This window comes from Chanos chanos, chromosome 15 (assembly GCF_902362185.1).
Source record: "Chanos chanos chromosome 15, fChaCha1.1, whole genome shotgun sequence".
In the NCBI taxonomy this organism is placed as follows: Eukaryota; Metazoa; Chordata; class Actinopteri; order Gonorynchiformes; family Chanidae; genus Chanos; species Chanos chanos.
The window spans coordinates 12,422,786-12,442,059 of NC_044509.1; the positions used below are offsets into that span (position 1 = coordinate 12,422,786).

The following is a 19,274-nucleotide window of genomic DNA, read 5'->3' on the forward strand; positions in this document are numbered from 1 at the left end:
TCCAATAACAATGAAGAACTGATACGATTATTTTACCTCTCTGACAACAGAATCTGGAAAGATTGATAATGTTGTCCCTTGACAATACAAAGAAGACAATGAGAAAATGTAGTCAATAACGGTAGAACAATTCAAACTAATCAGTGAAAGATTATACCCCCATCGCAGACCTGTTAAAAAAAAGTCACCACAGTCTCAGTGGGATGACTGTATTAGAATGACACATACTTACCTTTTGTGTTTCTGATGCGTTACTTTGCTGTTGCAAGCTGCAAGACAATACACCTGATCAGTTGTATGATCAATATGTCTGAGTTTGCATTGTAATGCCGTTTGACTTGTTTGATTTATTCCATATCCATAAACCCTTTTGTAAGTGCTCCACAAAAAAAAAAGAAAAAAGAATTGGAATTGGACTTTAATTGGAAAAAAGAATTGGACTTTAAAATAAATATTTTCCGGTCAACGGTTCTGTGCTTTGTGTTAACTCACCAACAGGAGAACGGTAAATGGCCTCTGAGATGTTTTGGGGTGGTGATGAGGTGGAAGTTGATCAGAGAGAAATTTTGCTTTGGGAAAACAATGTCAAGCTGGGGAGAAACAAAGACACTCATGTGACACAAGATGACCAACTAAAGTCTGGTAAAAGATAGGAATGTGTGTGTGTCATGCCATTTACTCACCCAGGACTTAATAGCATCTTCTGGGTCTTCATTTAAACCATTGGTAGTTACATTAAGGGTGACCTTGAAAAAGCTGTCTGGATTTAAAGCATGACATATAGAACACTGTGACACGGATCAACACAGGCATAGCAAAATGTTGCTTTTTATCTTGTTATGATAGCATTTTCTAACAACAATTATCCTTTACTTACATCTTCAAGTACTCGTTCACAAAATTGGAAATTACATTACTACGGAAAGTTATTTCCTTTCTGTAATCCATATCCCCCACCTGTTGTAACGTTCAGGTCGGTCACCGTGACTGGTTTGGATGTTGTAGGAATTAGTCTGGGGGTTGTACTCAATGGCAGTACACTTGCTGTGACTGGAAAATCAGGAGGAGAATCATCTAATGGGTACAGTAGAAAAGAAGGCCCGGTCATAAACGAGGTGAAATGAGCGTCTTTCATTCATAAAAACTCATTGTATTTACACATCCAGTGGTCACGTTAAGATTGGCCTTGAAAAGTTGAAAGCATAATATAATATCACCGTTTTCGTGTTATAGAAGCGTGTGCTTCTTTCGCAATGTCTTCAAAAATTCATTCGCAAAATGAACATTACTTATTTTTACATGGAAAATGATTTCCCCTCTCTGTCCATAAGACCCCTCTCCCACACACACACACACACACACACACACACACACAAACATCTCCAACCTGAAATAGTCGTGTTATTGTATTGAGTACCTGTAACACTCGGACTCGTGTTTGCGACACTCATTGTTGCTGTCGTAACGCTGGAGTCTGTGACTGTTACTGGTTGGGATGTCACAGGACTCAGTGTTGAGGTTGTACTCCCTGGTTCTGTGACTGGGTCTGGATGCTCGGATGGGAAAGCAACTGATGGACATAGATGAAAAGAAGGCACAATCATTGACAATCTGAAGTGAGTGGGGGTTTTTTTCAGAATACACACTGATGACTGTTTGTCGTGACTTAGGACTCAGTTATTTTCCTAGACAATGCTGTGGTATCCGTTGACGTACCAATCGGGTAAATTCGGATGGAGGCATCTTGAGTAATCAGCTGAAGGGTTTCGGAGACATATCGTTTGCTCAGAAGTGTTGTGATTTCCGTCTGGACACTACCCACATCCACACTGGGAATCATGTTCAGATGTGCCATGCAATCAAAACTACAGAGGTAATCGAGGAGACAAGAAATACTGCCTGTTTAATAGTTTGATTATGCCCCCCCCCCTTTTTTTAAACCTTCCATTATCCATGATAACATTTTCAACAAAAGAAAAAAATAAACTTTATTTTATAAAGAAAATGTGTACATTCATATTGGGTGTACTGATCTTGCTAAAAAAAACAAAACAAAAAAAAATCAGAAGGCTTGTCATATTAATATGGTTGTTGGGATATGAAGAACACTGGTTCACAAAATGATCTACTTTTAATTCTTACGTCAACAGCTACCAGTATTTTGAACTATTCAAGTATGGGCGAGATTTATCTGATGCAGGCTAATTAAATAGGAAACGTTAATCATGTGATCATGCATTTTATTGTGTTGTGAATGAGCACAGTTTTTTTTTTTTTCTTTTTTTTGCCAGATTTTCCTCACCAGCTGATTTTGGTGTGGCTCCATTGTAGTCTTCTCCCCTGGTAAATGTAGGAAAATGAGGATTATGTTTTTGTTGTTTCCTAGAACAATGTTTATGCTGAATGTACTTTAATACTTGCCCTCACCTTAGCTTCAGTGTAGAACTCGGCTGTACTGTAAAGTTAAAACCACAGAAGACAACAACATCAGTGACACATCAGCTGAGACCAAACCGTATGTGTGCCAGCCATCAGTTCACTACCACCATGGTGCTGATATTGTGATACAATAAAATCTTGTCCTATGTTGTTAATAAAGTTTTACCTTGTGGCCAAGGACACTGACACTTTATGCAAAGATATTGATGATGGTAGGATTTCTCTCAGCTAAAAGTTCAGAGGGGGAAGAATTATGTTTGTTAGTGTAAAAATGAATGATCAACTTTGTCCTGAATGATATTTATAATAACCATTTAAATAAACAGCACATATCAAGTTTTTTTTTCTTTTTTAAGGTACTGGAATATGATTGCCTCACCCACAGATGTGCAATGTTTCTTGCGTCAGTTACAGAAATATCGGTTTCATCAGAGCGGAGAATGAGGAACTTCATGGTTACCTCATACAGTGACCAAGCTGGGAAATTTGATAAGAAATATCACAAATCATTAGTGTTGTCACAGCAACCTATGACATGATTACATAATAGCCGTACAGCGCACTGTACAGGGTGTTTATTTCCAGATAAGAAGGAAGGAACTGACACCATATGGTTTACACAGCACATTAAAGCTAAAAGAAGATGGGACATGGTATTACTTTTAGAAAAGCTATTATTTTGCTTAATGTCAACAAGGTAAGAAATTATGGTTATGACAGGTTATGACAGGTATATTAAGGTTTCATTTATTTAAGGTAATGGATAGTGTGTGTGTGTGTGTGTGTGTGTGTGTATGTGTGTGTGTATGTTTGTGCGTGTGTGTGTGTGTGAGTATGTGTGCGTGTGTTTGTGTGTGTGTGTGTGTGTGTGTGTGTGTGCGTGTGCACAAGTAGGTGTGTGTGTGTGTGTATGTGTGTGTGTGTGTGTGTGTGTGTGTGTGTGTGTGTGTGTGAGGAAATGGGAGAACACGACTCCAGAACTTACCGCACTTTAACAAACTGTCTTCCACGGGCAGACAGGACAGCTCGGTGTTCCAGAGTGTGGCATCCCAGCTCAGCACGTCCCCATCAGTGCAGGCCAGTGACGTGAGCTGCTCAGCCGAACGCTCCTGGCCCCACACCCGGAAGAGAGTCATCTTTCCTTGAAAGTTGGTCCCTGACTCAATGACTATTTTATCCCCGACAAAGGAGTGAGTGGCACCCAGAGTGAGGCTACCATTGGGGGTCAGTGTACAACAAGACAGTGAGTAAGGAGCGACGACAGTATGAGCCTTCAGGTCATAGTTCACACCGTCGACGTACAGCCTCGGTTTTCCCCTCGACTTGCGATAGGTGATGCAGACGGAGCGCCATTCTTCCAGGGGTAGATGGACGACGGCCGACCATCGGACGCCAAACATCCAGACGTTGAGGGTCCTCTCCCCTCCATCCAAACCCAACTCCACGTGTGATTTGTCAGGGTGTCGGTACATGAACGCCGTCCAATGTGAAGTGCTGATCTTCCTCTGGAGGTCAACGCAGACGCTCAGTTCCTCCAGAGCAGGGAGAGAGCGCTCAGGTTTCAGTAGCCAGTACTTGCAGTCCACTTTCATGAAATCCACCATCTTCCCCCACAGACCGACACTGATGGGCTCTGCAGTGGACAAGTGTTAATGTCAAGACCTGTATAAAGCTATGACAAGTCATCCAAATGTCAAGTTTGTTTCATATGAAGCTGAATTCTGTAGAGCGCATCCCTGGCACAGTAAAACTGCTATTTTACCCTTATTGGAGCATCTAACATTTGACACAATGACTGAACTAAAGTGAAAAGATTTGACCCCCTCATATATTAATACATTCATTGGTTATTTATTGATAGATAAATGATTTGATCACCCTTATCGTATCAATACATTCATTAGATATTAAATTCTTCCTGTGCCAATATTTTGCCAACATTATGATTTGTTAACCTTGACTTCAAATGTGACTGTTTTTATAAGATTTTTTTTATACTGTTTTGAGACAAACATACTCTCACTTTTGATATATCATCTATGGACATCTATGAGTAGTATATAGACAGAGTATAAGGCTTTCATCGATGAGGACGCTGGTTCTCAGGTTAAGCGCTTGTTTGTGTATGTATACCTGAGTGTGTGGAAGAATGGTATAGAACCAGGAGGCAGACCAAGCTCTGGACATATTTCTTTATTTTTTCCATCACCAACCTGAGGAAAAGTAGAAATCTTTCATACAATAGCATTACATTACCAATATTAATGCTTTGAAGGAGCATTATCATGATCTTCCAGTGTTTGTTAAGTATTTCCATAACCAGGTTACCAAAGCAGACTCCAGGAGAAGAAAAAAAAAAGAAAGAAAAAGAAAGAAAGCTTTGGGCTTTACGTTTGGACAGCAAATTAAAACAGTAAACACTGTAAAACTTTCGTGCAAACAAAGCCAGCAGATGCTTTGATTCAGTATTTACAGCTAAAGCTTGGAAGTACTGCTTGCCTATTGATTTGTTCTTTTACTATTGGTAAGTCCAAACAAACAATAAAAAATTCAATAAAAAAACTAATTAGCCGTATTTAAACTGATATGCCGCATTATGGCATTCAGTTAAACATAAATACATATGTATCTGTCCCAAACATCATCAAGACTTAAAGTGCAAGAGAAATTCTCATAAGACAAAAGAATAATAATGATAATAATAATAATAATAATAATAATAATAATAATAATTAAAGTAAAAAAAATCATATTCGCAAAGTTTTTCCTCCATATTCTAAAAATATGTGTGCTGTACCGTTTCTTCTACTGATAATGCAACAATGTCAGAATTTCTCCAAATACATACTTGATTTATATTACTTAACAGTAATACAATGTACAATGTTTATGAATGATTGATTATGATTAAATGATTAAATTTTTAGATGTGAGTCAGACAAACCAGTCAAAACCATTGGTGTTAATTGGGATATTTAACAAAAGAATAGAGGAAAAAAACAGAATCAAATCCAAAAAAATCCAAGAATATTTCATCTTACCTGCCACAAAATTAGACCAGGGCAGTTTCTGCTCCAGACAGCAAACAATCCAACCAGTCTCCGAACATGCAACCACTCTGGCCAGAAGGCTGGACTGATTAGTTTGAGAAGACGAGTATAATAAATGAACTACACCGCAGACGGTAAACTGACCTGATCTCCTCTCATTTGCTGCGTGCTTTAAACCCAAACCCCTCCCCGCTGTTCCTTAAATCAATCAGCAGGATCAAGATAAACAAATGCAACGATAAAAGATAAAGGGTACAAAATGAAGGAGTACCATAATTTGATCATTGACCGTAAAATAACGAATTAATATTAATAAATAATATAGGCTCACACTGCTCCGATTCACACTCAGCGGGGCACTCTCAAATGTTAAGAGCTTAGGTAGTAGACATTTCCTTCTTCTGAGGGGACACAAGCTGGAATGATAAAGTAAAATGCTAATTTAAACTCTGAAGAGTGAAGGATTTGATGCAGTGTGTAAATGGAGAGGCCTGGGGTGCAGTCTATCTGTGCGAGTGTACCACAGGAAGATCTCAAAGTCGATGCTCAGAGAGTGAACTTTTAAACGCATTGCAGAGGAAACCTATCACCAGGACTGTTTTTGGCCACTATTGTGTGTGTGTGTGTGTGTGTGTGTGTGTGTGTGTGTGTCTGTGCGTGTGTGTGTGTGTGTGTGTGTGTGTGTGTGTGTGTGTGTGTGTGTGTGTGTGTGTGTGTTTGTGTGTGTGTATGTGTGTGGACTCCCAGACTTCTGCAGAGTCTGTCTGGGGGTTGTGATATCTAGCCCACACAGACACTAACACACAAATTGAACACTGAAGCAGTGCATTGCCGCACACTCACTGTATCTGTTCAGTAGCACAGAGAAAATCAGAAAGGAAATTTGTCATATCCTGATTTGCCTACTACCAAGAGGCGCTGCATCTTCAAATAACTCCATTATTTTGTTCTTTTCTTTTCAGTGTGGAGGTCAGGTGGGACTAAATACCACAGCCCAGGGTGAGCTAACGTTTAAAACACAATGGTCACAATGGTTCCAAAACACACATCATTTTCTCAGGACTTTACACTTGTGTGTGTGTGCGTGTGTGTGTGTGCGTGTGTGTGTGTGCGTGTGTGGTGGAGAGGTTGCAAAGTGCATGTGCGTATATCTATGTCTTACAGGGCTGATGTCACAGCCATGTAAACTGTATGTGTATGTGTGTGAGACAGAAAGATGTTTCTAACAAAGATATGACCCATCTGTGTGCAAACAGAGATGAGCAAACTAAAACATTTAAGCTCTAAATAGATGCTGGACTAATGGTTGTTTATAAACTTATACATTCTGGATTCATAGCCAGTGCCAACATGACTGGCTCCCGTGGTGAAGCAGATCACATGAGGCTGTATGGAAGGAAGAGTGAAGATAATAAGCTATATTTAAAGTTAGAACACATGGGAAAACTATATTCGTGATATTTATTCAACACTCCTTTAAAGCCAGTTGCTGAGAGAAGCAAACTTGAAGTTGCGCGATGCAACAAAAGGAATGTGTTTAAAGTATGCCACATGCCTTTGGGACTTCTGTTGGAACTGGATTCTATGATTAGACGAGACCAAAATTGAGCCATATGGCATGGTACTCGGCATTAGTAGAGATTTGCATATAAAAGGAACTCACACCTGCTGTGAAAATGGTATTAAAATACTGATGCTAATACAGTATTTTGCAATCTCTTTTTTTTAAGATAGGCAGCATCCAAGTGATGGAATCCTTAAGCTGAGTACTGAAAAACATCAAAGATCTGATACAGTCCTACATGAAGGAATGGCCCAAGATCCCTCTCAATACGGTGTCCAAACTATTGTAACATGGCAGGTAATATTTCAGTACCATTACTGTTTTCAGGAGTGGCAGCACCAGGAACTAAAACCAAAAGTTCCAAAAATCATTTTTTGGGACAAAACTATAACATAAAGAGCTCCCTCACTGCCTCACATGTTGCAAGCACATACATTTGACCAGAGTGCGAATTATACACTGACAATCGGGGGGGTCAACTTTTTCTCCAGGGCTATATAGCATAGGATATATAAATGTTTCGACCCCGCCTCCCCCCGAACTGTTGTTTTCTACCTCTTTTGGGGGGGGGGGGGGTCTAAGTCTTAATTACGGAGGTCAGACGCCCCCAATCACCCCCGTCAATCGAACCATGCATTTGACTATCAGTGGAGCTGAAGGGCCAGTGGCTGTGTCTGAATGTGGAGGAGCTATGCAAGTTTGGGCCTCATCTCTCTAAAACCCGTTAGGGTACATGAAAGGACGAAAGGAAGGAAGGAAGGAGAGGGAGAGAAAATGTACTTAATTTTTTTTATCATTGTACATATTTTTTTCTCGTCTCTTTCCATAAGTTCTCTTCCCAGAAGACATTCGTATTGCACTTTTGTGAGAACATGTTAAACATGTCATTGCTTTTGCTGAATCACTTAATAAACAGGACAGCTAAACTTTTATGGTTTAATAGTCAGCAATAAATAGATAGTAACTTGTGTTTAGATAGTAACACATGATAGTAATGGGTGTTTGGCAGGTGGGGAGGTGGAGTCGGGGGGCTATTTTTCATTACTGTAAATCACATTGTTTGCATCTGTCTGTCTGTTTCAAGTGTTAAATAAACACAGGGTTTAAAAAAAGCCCCCTTTGTATTTATTTATCAACCATTCTGGGATTTAAGCGATATATTACCAATTCAAGCTTAAAAATTCTATAAATTATTATATATTAATATTAGTAAATTCTACATGTCCAGCCCCTGATTTTGATAAATGCATGCATATTTGTATAAAATGTAAATATGTATGTGTGTGTGTGTGTGTGTGTGAGAGAGAGAGAGAGAGAGAAAGAGAGAAAGAGAAAGAGAGAGAGCTTTATACTGTGAAAATACATGCATTTACATAGAGGAGATGGAAAGACAGACAGTTGTTAGCTGATTCACAGCTGTCAAAACAAGACATCAAAGTCAATATTTAAATTTCAGCGTGACTCAGATTTTCCCTTAGTACATGTTTAAATGCTAAACTCTGAGACTGACCCCATTCCCCTCATTTAACGAGAACAGGGCGGAAAACTGAGCAAGCTCAATAAAACCCGTCTGGAGGAAAACATACATGCTTTACTACTTCAGTTCATATGAAGACATTGTGTTCTGTTGTAAATATTATAGTTATAGTCAGCGAGTAAAAGAAAACAGAAAATGTCGCAGACACTGGCTCCACTAACATTAAAGGAGTCAAATCACTGTAAAAACGTGTTGAATGACGGGAATTGTCCATGGTGCTGAATTGGTGGAATATTTGTCCAAATGTTGTATCCAATATGACCATCCACAAAACAGTTATTGACGGCCACAGGCGCTACAATAATATCAAGACTGCAAATCAGCTAAAACTGCTTGTATTACTTTTTCTTAAATGTTTACACATTTCTGAAAACAAAGCATTTTATTAAAACTCATTACAATGTTCTGAACAGAACTTTGCCAGACTTCACATACTAAGAGCAAAATCAAACGTCAGCTGAAAAAACAACATATATTTGTATACTATATGTGCATAGCCCTCCAAATCAAAGAAATGAGTTACGACATAACCAGATGGAACCGTATCAGTAACCTATCTTTCATATGTGATTCAAATACATTTTATAACGTAACTATCAGAATTCATATGTTTTGTCTTGATCATAAATATTTATTTGTCAGAGCCTTCTGTCAGGAAGAACCACGGTGCTGGACACAAGTGTGGTGAACGGAAGTTTTTTGATGACAAGAAAATAAACAGTAACAGGCTCAACACAAAGAGGGTTACCAGGGGTCCGAAGAATGAGTGACAAAATAGGTTAACATGCAGCAAAACAAGACTATGGAACAAGGAACAATGAACGCTGAATATACGAATACACGAGACGGCTTAGAAAACACATAGACGCAGTAGACTTCGCACTGACTGCGGAGGGGTTTAAATAGTGAATGGCATCAGGGAAAACTAAAATGAAGGCAGGTGTGCAGAATGAGGGTGATCAGACCAGTGATTAGTGAACCGGCAACACTGAGCGCAGAATGGCTGAACCCGGCGAGGGTTCTGACAATAATGTATCTCGAAGACATAATGACTTTTTAAATAATTGAAGTCATATAATGCCAAACAAGTTGCTGTCATTCAACACTTGACAATTCAGCACTAGTAGAGTGGATATTTTTGTAGTGCAGTGACCTTAATGAACAATGCAGTTTCCTGTTTTTCAGTGTATAGGTGGTGTAAACAGCTCTGTGACTCACACTTATGTTCTAAGAGCTAAATCTAAATTCAAGCATTTTGGGCTTATGGGTGTGGAATTGTATTGGGTAGTTCAGAATCTTGAATCTGACATTCAAGAGAGACTAAAATGCATAATTTTCACCATGATAACTGAGAGCAAAATGCATTTATGTGTTAACCATTTCCTCTAAAAGAATCAGCCGTATTCTCAGAACATATTACATTAGAATATATGTGGAGTTCTGAAAGAGTGGTGTGAAAGTTTTGTAACTACACTTGATAACTGTATTAATAGTTTCAATCACAGAAAAAAATAATACTGATATTCCTTGGTACAGATATCTTTTATTCATGTTATAGCATAGCATATCACAAGCAGCATAGTAACAACATGGTAAAAATGAATTCTCATACTTCTGGGTTTTTCTTTATCATATATCACGACAAGGTTAAACACAAAGCAAAAGTGCTGTCTAATATGCATATGGTATCTTGCTTGATAGGATTACAAATGCTGATGACATCAAACAATTGCATCCGCATGTTAAGACACATCCTTTGACAGGGCATCTTCCTATTGTGCGCTCTAAGCTGACTGTCGAAATGACCTCGTCATGAGTTTGACAGTTGTACCATGACATCCAGGTGGTTATTTCTGATGGCGCAACACTTTTTTGCTTAATACTTTTCTGAAGGCCTCTCACTGGGAGGTTAACGCAATGTTAGGCTTACGCAGCAGATGGTAGTTTCAGCCATGATTAAATAACTTGCCCTATCAAAATTCAACAAAGTGTTAAGATTAAAATATGAGTTTAATATTCAAGAACAAAAAACTATGCAACTTATAAACCGTTATTCGGCCATGTCATCAAAATATTTTCAATTAGAATGCCCAAAAACACGATAGCAAGTCTAAACTGTTTCATTAACTCTAATTTTGCTATTGCAGTTTAAATATCTTAAGGCACATCAAATATGTATAAGTACAAAGATGGAATGAAAAAAAGGAAATATAATTTTTCATCAAAGTGAAAAGCAGATAGCAACTCACAGCAGGAAAACACAGTTCGTTTTCTATTCCACAGGGTCTATAAATCTACATGAAGGATATCTTTAAACAGAAAACATTTTTTTAAGCTTTAATAGGGCACGAATGATGAGCCGTAAACATTCAGTGCAGTACACCAATACGAAAAACAGACATACCAGCGCTAAATGCTAAATATATAACATTGACTAGATAAATCGACTCTCAAGGAAAATGACGTATTCAGTGGCTTTAAAACACAATATGTCACCGAGCGCTTAATATTCCTCAAGTGAGAACTGATTTATCTATTCAATGTTTTATATTTGGCATTTAGTCAAAGTCAGAACTTTTTTGCCATAGAAGTTGGCGCAGACAAGAAAATGAAGGCAGCATTACAGAGGCTTTGTGTACCCTAAGTTAAATGGCTATTGGCTGAATCTTTGGAATGCTGGATTTGACATTATTTGGACCCATTTTGAAGCTTCTCCCATTGGAACGCAGATCTGTCTCTTGACCTGAAGGAGTTTTTACAGCTTCTTGGCACAGTCTGGGCAGTATATGTCACCCTTGTCTGCAACAAAGCGCTTATCTGTCAGGTTCTTGGAACACCGCTCACAATTGAAGCAGTATTCATGCCAGGAATTTCCTGCATAGTTCACAACATTAGTAGCTGAGCCAAATCCTGTGGGAGGAAAAAGTAAAGAGAAGACACTAAATCATTCTAAAAAAAAAAAAAAAAAACAACGCTAAACTGCGTAAAACAAACTTACATCTGTCTGACAGTCTGCATGCATATATGCACACGTGTGTGAGTGTGTGTGTGTGTGCGCGCGCTTGTGTGTGTACGTGTGTGTGTGTGTGTGTGTGTGTGCGTACACGCATGCATTTTTGTGCGTATATGTCCGTGTGTGTGTGTGTGTGTGTGTGTTAGTCTATGTGTGTGTGTATGTGAGTGTGTGTGTGTGCACGCGCGTGTGTCAATTCGTGCGTGTGTGTCTGTGTCTGAGCGCTTGGAGCGTGTTCACCACCAGTGACGGTGCAAAGTTTACCAGTGATGGGTTTCTGGCATTTGCTGCACTTTTCAGCGACATTCTTCTCGTAGCAGTCCACGCAGTAGACCCTCTCCTCATGACTCGTGAAGCGAACGCCTGCCAGGCGTTTGCGACAGAAAAAACACACGAAGCATTCGGCGTGCCAGGGCTTATTCTGGTAACTCACTAACCCGCTCGTGATGATCTAGACGGAGAAGGAAACACAGATTTGGCACCATCCAATCCATGTATTATTGCACAGCGATATTACCTAATACAGCACACCCTGCCGGCGATCGACCTAGTGCTGGATGCATGATCGCAAAACTATAGTCACAAAACAATCACAACGTTTAATGATCACTGTTTAAATAAACATTTAAAAGGTCAGTGACTAAAGTACACTTGGCTTTTCCTGACCTGCTTACAGCCAGCGCATTGCTTGGCAAACTTCCTCTCGTGACAGGGGTTGCAGTAGACATTGCCATCCTTTGTCAGGAAGGTGCTTGATCGAATAGGCCGCTTACACTCGTAGCAGGTGAAGCATTCCTCATGAAATGAATTGCCCTTGTATTCCACACTCTCTGAGCCTTCGCCAAAAAAAGTCACAGTAAAAAGGGACAAATGGTATTTTGGAATGCATTCTGTTTTTTGTTCTTCGAACAAAAAGCTTTCTGCAACATACATTAACAAACATTTGTAACGATTCACATTTTGTGTAGCTGTGATTTTAGTATTGCACATCTTCAACCCAAATGCAACTCGTAACAGTAAAATGATCTGTTATGCCTTTGAGGTGCTCCAGGGTAATATACACATTCATCTGTTCCTTGTGACATCACACTCTGTATTGCCGAAGATTGGGCTAGATATTTGCTGACCTCCATTAGCCGTTACTCACATAATAAAAAGTGGTCATTATTACTTTATTATTAAAAATCATTAAAATATGATTGAATTATTAAGCATTAAAATAATTTTACTGTTTTAATTATTGGTAACTGGTTTTATTAACAATTAATGATTAATCAATCATTTTATTATTAATTGTTATTTTTATCATTAAATTATTTTAAAAATAATAATAATTTGACTGTTACAAACTTCAGGTTCCTCTGGGAACTTCGACAGGAATACTACGCAGGGATTGTCGACAGGGTTTCCTTACCTGACAGGATTTGCTTGTAACAGGCATGGCAGCGTGGGGCATCTTCCCTGGAGCTGCAGTACCCACAGAGGACCTTATCATCCTTGGCACTGAAGGCCTCTCCAGCCAGGGACTTATAGCACTTAGAGCATCGAAAGCAATAATCGTGCCAATAACGGCCTTTGTAGTGCAACTCCTGTGGAGTTTAGGGACAACATTGGAGACCACTCAACCTCAAAGACCAAAAATAAATAAATAAATACATTTAAAAAATTTAAATCAACATATAAATTAGAATTAAAATTCATTTCAGTGAATTCAAAATTGAAATGAATTAACTTATTTATTAAAGTAATACACCGAAAAATAAAGAAACAGACATACTAATCCATACATATTGCACCAAGCACGCATAGGCCACACATAGGCTATGTACTACCGACCATATTTCACTGAAGGAGAGGGCACAAGTAAGAACACAAATTAACAGCTAGATGAACAGATCTCAACCTAGCCTGATGTGACTTTGCATGATTCACAAAAGATTTAGTTATTTAAGTCTCGCTTGCCTGCCTGACCTTTGTTGTTTGACAATAGACTTGATGTCAGGGTTGGGTACCTTAGATTCAGTGCCAATGGTACGTCGACATTCTGCGCAGGTGTTGGCACAGAACTTGTCGAAGCAACGAACGCAAACAGGTTTCTGGTCCTTCTTAAGATACTTCTTACCGCTCAAATCATCGCGGCAGTAGAAACAATCAAAGCGATCAGACATGGTCACAGATTAAACCTGCGTTTTTAAAAAAAAGAAAAAGGCTTAGAGATGGGAGCTAAAGAACACTGAAACAACCCAACGTGCTTGAGACTTGATAAAACATTTTACAACGTTGTGCATTACGGATAGATTGCCCTGTGACTCACGTTTTTCAAGGTGTAAAAAAGTTGTTCTTTATATATTTTGTTAAATTAACATTTGTTTAAATATAGTGACAGGGACTATTGGTGCTCTAACACAAGGGGCCCATCTACCCATCTACACACACACACACACACACGCAAGAACGCACACGTTCACACAAACGCGCAAACACATGCGCATGTGCAGGTCCACAAACACTGTTTACTAAGACACACCAGCCCCTGGTAGCCTTGGTCTGAAGTGTCGCATTGATAAGAAATGTTTGTTCCTCCACATAGCGACAGAACAAGCTCACGTTGTTTTGTAACAACAGGCAACAAAACTTTATTGTTCATGCTCTGTTTCTCATCTCTCTTATCAGTTCCTGATAATGGGAGTGTTAAGTGGCGAAACTGACCAGCAACAAGAGGAAGCAAAGCAGCTGTTCGTTTTCATGAATAACGTCACCGATATGGGAAAACAAGAACGTCGCTCATACAACTACTATAGCATCCACAATCCATACATTACAGTTAATGAACATGTTCCAAAGCATAATCCTGGAATAAGGAAACTGAATTGAGGAACTGCCAAAAAAAAAAACAAAAAAAAACATGAATTGTTTTACAGCGGCATTTTCTGGGATTTCTGGTTAAACACATCTGGTTTATCTGACTTCCTCACAGAATTGAAAGAAAAATAAAAAATCAAGTCAATAGATACTTCAGACAGGAGCTTCTCGAGACAGGGCGTATGCTGTTCCCAGCTGATTGAATTCGAGTCATATGAACCCGTCCTCCTACTCACAATGTGCGTTTTGTATGTGACCAAACCGTTGTCTTTCTCCCATCTACTCATGTCTGTACACATTTGTCTTATTTGTACAAACCACAACATATCCAGGAACCATCAAAACACTTCATTTTGCAAGCTAACGAATGAGCCCATGTTTGAGTGTGTGTGTGTGTTTGTGTGTGTGTGTGTGTGTGTGTGTGTGTGTGTGTGTGTGTGTGTATGTATGTGTGTGTGTATGTGTGTGTGTGTGTGTGTGTGTGTGTGTGTGTGTATAGCTGTATACATATGAAAGTATGCGTGGTATGCTTGTGGTGTGCACTGGAATGTTGACAGCTCTTTGATAGATTCTGAGTACCTCTCCTTTCAAATTATGTTGCACTGAAACATAAGAGTCCAAACCACATGCTGGGTTTCAAACCCATAATATTTAACTGACCTTTAAAATGCACTTTAGACTAGCACTGAGATCTTAATCATAAATCTGGTATACCAAACTGAATTATGCATTTACCAAATTTTGGAGAACCCAAATAAAACAGCATTTATACATACAAAAGCTTGGTGCCAGTGAAAATCTATGAAAGCAAGTAAAACACCGCTTCAGTGTCTGTTCTGTGTTTTTTTTTTTTTTTGCTTCTTTTCTGATTTTGTTTGATTCCCTTTTCAGGCTCCATCCCATGGGCGTTGCATTACCATGTCTCACACTTACACTAAACAATATACAAAACTGGTTGAAGAGTCCTCCAGATCTGCTTTAAATCTCTCACATCTTGTCCAGAGCTGACAACTAAACCGAACTCCACCCCACTCCTTGCTCCTCTGCAACAGGATCTTTTGTTCATATTTTCCCTAAGTTGTAATGTTTTGATTTACAAAATCCCGTAAACCACATTATTTTGTATTCAGATTATGCAAAGCTGGAACAAAGTTTCCGACTTACTCTAAAAGATGACCTAAGGGCGAATGCAAAACTGTTGGCCCTGTTGCTTCAATGCTCTGAAACATTTTTGTCAGTTTCTTTATCCTTTCTGCTGGGACCACACTTTCTTTTCTCTTTTAATGATTTCAAGGGAAACTGCAAAACCCCCCACCCCCCCGCTCCCCACACACATAAAGAAAAACGCATACAAACACGCACACACACACACACACACACACACACACACACACACACATACACACTAACCAAGAACCAGGATACTGATCATATCTCTATCTTGCAGACATCTCAGATCTTCTGAATCATGTGTTAGTCTTTCTCTTTTGAAAATTTTGTGCAATAGTTGCTGCATTTCTGATTCCTAGGCAACCACTTGATGACTGAATACAAAACACAGGCAAGCACCGGCAGGAAGCAAACAATGCTAAAGATGACACATGAGCAGATGTCAGCATCCCCCCCCCCCCGCCTCCTCCTTTCACTGCCCCCCTCAAATATTTTATCTGGTCTCCAGGGAAATGTAGATGGCTGTGGAGACTGGAGTCTGGTTTCTCGATGACCTCATATGCCAGCATCTGGAGCCCAGTGATCTAAACGTGGCAGCCAAGTCAAACAGTGCTGGAGCATGCCCTGTGTGGAGCGGTCCTGCCATATTTATGCCCGCTGACCTTACAGGTCCTCTGGGAGAGCTCAGACGACTTCAGGCGAACAAGTTTTATTTTCATATTCCGTGCCAAAACTAAGAGCTCCCTTTGTGCTCGACCTTCATCATGTCTCTCTCTCTGTCTGTCTGTCAGACACACACAGACTCTCTCTCTCTCTCTCTCTCACACACACTTACACACACACCAACTCTTCCTCTCTCTCTCTCTCTCTATCTATCTCTCTCTCTCTCTCTCACACACTACCTTAGTTTCTCCTATCCTCTGCCTCCAAATTGTTTTTTTTTTCTTTTTATAGAGCCACAAAACCATAAAGGGTGTGGTGCTTGGTTCCTTACAGTTGCCCATAATGAAAGACACCAAAACAGATTTGGGACAATGACATCATACACCAGGATTAGTCCAAAACAGAAAACACCACTTTGATAGCCACCACATTTTGCTCTCTCTTTCTCTCCCTTTCACACACCCACAACCACATACACCCCCATTCACAAATACTGACACACACACACACACACACACACACACACACACACACATATCTAATGTGTGCACAAAACAAGAAGACAGTAACACAGAAGAAGAGAAAAATATAACTTTATCTAGATCATAACTATAGCTAAAAGACATTGTTGCATCAGTCCGTATTAAACGATCTGGCAAATTGACCCTCTTGATACAGCTGGGAAAATACTGGGGGTCTACACAGGGCGTTGCGTTGGCATGATCTCCTCACTCAAGAATGTGAGCAACAGCATTGAAACAGGAAGCCAGTGAAACAGTGGCAGAAAACTCTTGGCTTTGACTTAACAGAACCACTAAACAGGTCCCTGCTGGATCCAATCACCAGGATCCGACACAAACAAGATGAATTATTATGTTACCTTCGTAACGGCAGAATGAGAAAAAAAATAACAATAAAAAACCCTGACGATACATAAATGACCTTTTGGCAAAATTGTGACAGCTGATTGTGGGATAGTGTGTGAAACTATTCAACATCTCATTGTCCCAGACTAAGCCTGTTTAGAAAAGTTTAGACTGGCAAGGCCCACGGCCAAAACTGATGCAATACAACAAGCACAGTCTTTATCGGGGCAAGATCTGAAGCTCCTCCTTGTACAAACAGCACACCATTCAAGTCTGTGAAAGGTGTCAAAATTGGTTTTTCAATACGTCTTTTCAGGTCTCACATTATGCAATACTATGTCATTTGGATGCCTACAGAATTAGTGTAAACGTTCTTCTCTGTTGGGCAGCTATGGATGTCATGTCAAGACAGAGGAGTCTGTGAAAAGCAACGAAAACTTAGGCAAACTTGAGATGAATACTGCAGTGCATGTACTCTTACATAGAAGGGATGCATACAAAGTTAAAGAGGAGTCACTCATCACCTTAAAATCGCCTCATATCATTTACACATTAATCAGTGTTTTAAAAAAATAATCTCCTAACAGTACAAGCACAGGGAACACAAAGTGATGTGTTCTTCCCTGCAGACCACGGCTCTGAACAGTAGTGGCAGCGCCCAGCCTAACTACACAAACAGAAGACAGAACCTCATTCAGAAAAATACGTATGTCAGAGAATTATTAACTGTTCATTCGACCCTTGTGGCAAAATGAGTCATATGACATCATAAAACACACAAGTATCAAATGACTATGATCTCAGACTTGGATTTTATTCAGCATGCAATGTCTAAATGCTTAGAAATCATACTGCAGAAAAACAGTAAAAAATGGGGGGGGGAAAACGGGCGAAACAGCCTAATGAACAGACCATGTTTTTTTTTTTTAAACAATCACTGCATTAACTTGCCCCAGTGTGCCATTTAAATTTGTGTTTGTCAATTTAAAAGTGTGTGCAAATGATTACAGAGAACATGTTTTTTTCTTTAATTAAATTCTTACTAGGCTTATATTTTCATGAATAGCCTGCATTGCAGATGTTTCAAGATCAAACATAAATGAAAACAAGCTTAAGTAGTGGTCTCGGTCCGTTTTGAGAGCACATGCTTCAGCCACAGCGCTCACTCAACGGAGTGCAAATTCTTAATAAGAAACAGATTTCCGCGGCTGACTTGAGATCGTCTGCATGCAAAGAATTTTGTCAGCGCCCCACCTTCCACTGTACTTAAATTTCTGTACTTTGGGCTATTGCTGTTTTTCCTTAAGGCATCTAAAACGTTTAACTAAATGGTATTCTGTCTATAACCTTACAGCGTCTCCATGGTCGTCTAGATGTTTATAACGTTTCTTCTCCCTACCAACTCATGAACTCACATCAGGTCTGCAATAGGATATTACACAATTTATGATCTCCGGACAGTTAAATTGCCTCTAACCACAATGAAAGTAAGTATCATGTCGAGTGTTTTCTAATTAACGTTGCGATACTGACAATTAACAACAGGTAATAATGGGTTGGCTTGAACAAAATAATTAAGTAAATACATACAATAAAAACAACAACAATAGAAAAAAACGTTTAACTCACTGTATCTTCTAAGAGAAATGTTTCTTCACTCTTCAAGTGCCGTTTCGACAAGGCTGACGTGCTTTCGAGACTTTGCTCGCAGTCCGGACGTCTGCAGGACTTGCACGTACTATGAAGATGACTGCAGGATACAGGAACAGAACGCAGGATATGATCTGTATATGAACCCTCGGAGCGTAGAGGCGAACCTGACTGTTCTCACACGACTTCTAATTGGTTCAGTCATGTAGGAAACAGCCCTCCCAGAGATTAAATTTTACCCTGCGAGAATACTGAGCGTTCTGCTTTAGTCATCCACGCACAATGGGCCTTTGGCCACCGCACGCCCTCTGATAAAGGGAATTAATGATTTGGGTTTGGGAAAGCCAAGACTATCGGCTAACCCTCTCCCAGTTGAAAAATATGTATCGGTAGTATATAATGTACATGGGACAAAACGCTGAAAATACAGAACCCTAGAAAAAGGGGAATGCAATTTAAG

The 19,274-nt window shown here is 39.5% G+C and overlaps 1 protein-coding gene across 1 annotated transcript; it reads right to left on the reverse strand.

The window, feature by feature from the left end:
* Positions 1 to 10,500: 10,500 nt before the first annotated feature.
* Positions 10,501 to 18,869, reverse strand: fhl1b (four and a half LIM domains 1b). Its single transcript, XM_030792611.1, has 6 exons — positions 18,794 to 18,869; positions 13,616 to 13,786; positions 13,018 to 13,192; positions 12,270 to 12,439; positions 11,868 to 12,054; positions 10,501 to 11,500 (listed from the first exon to the last, which is right to left on the reverse strand). Exons 2-6 carry the CDS (start codon positions 13,769 to 13,771, stop codon positions 11,346 to 11,348), a joined length of 843 nt encoding a protein of 280 aa, XP_030648471.1. The 5' UTR covers positions 13,772 to 13,786; positions 18,794 to 18,869; the 3' UTR covers positions 10,501 to 11,345.
* Positions 18,870 to 19,274: the final 405 nt, after the last annotated feature.

Excerpts from the sequence above, each read along its gene's own strand:
- fhl1b (XM_030792611.1), bottom strand. The coding sequence starts at position 13,771 with ATGTCTGATCGCTTTGATTGTTTCTACTGCCGCGATGATTTGAGCGGT. Across the intron at positions 13,193-13,615 it reads CCATTGGCACTGAATCTAAG|GAGTTGCACTACAAAGGCCG; the intron begins GTACCCAACCCT and ends TAAACTCCACAG. Across the intron at positions 11,501-11,867 it reads ATGCCAGAAACCCATCACTG|GATTTGGCTCAGCTACTAAT; the intron begins GTAAACTTTGCA and ends TTCCTCCCACAG.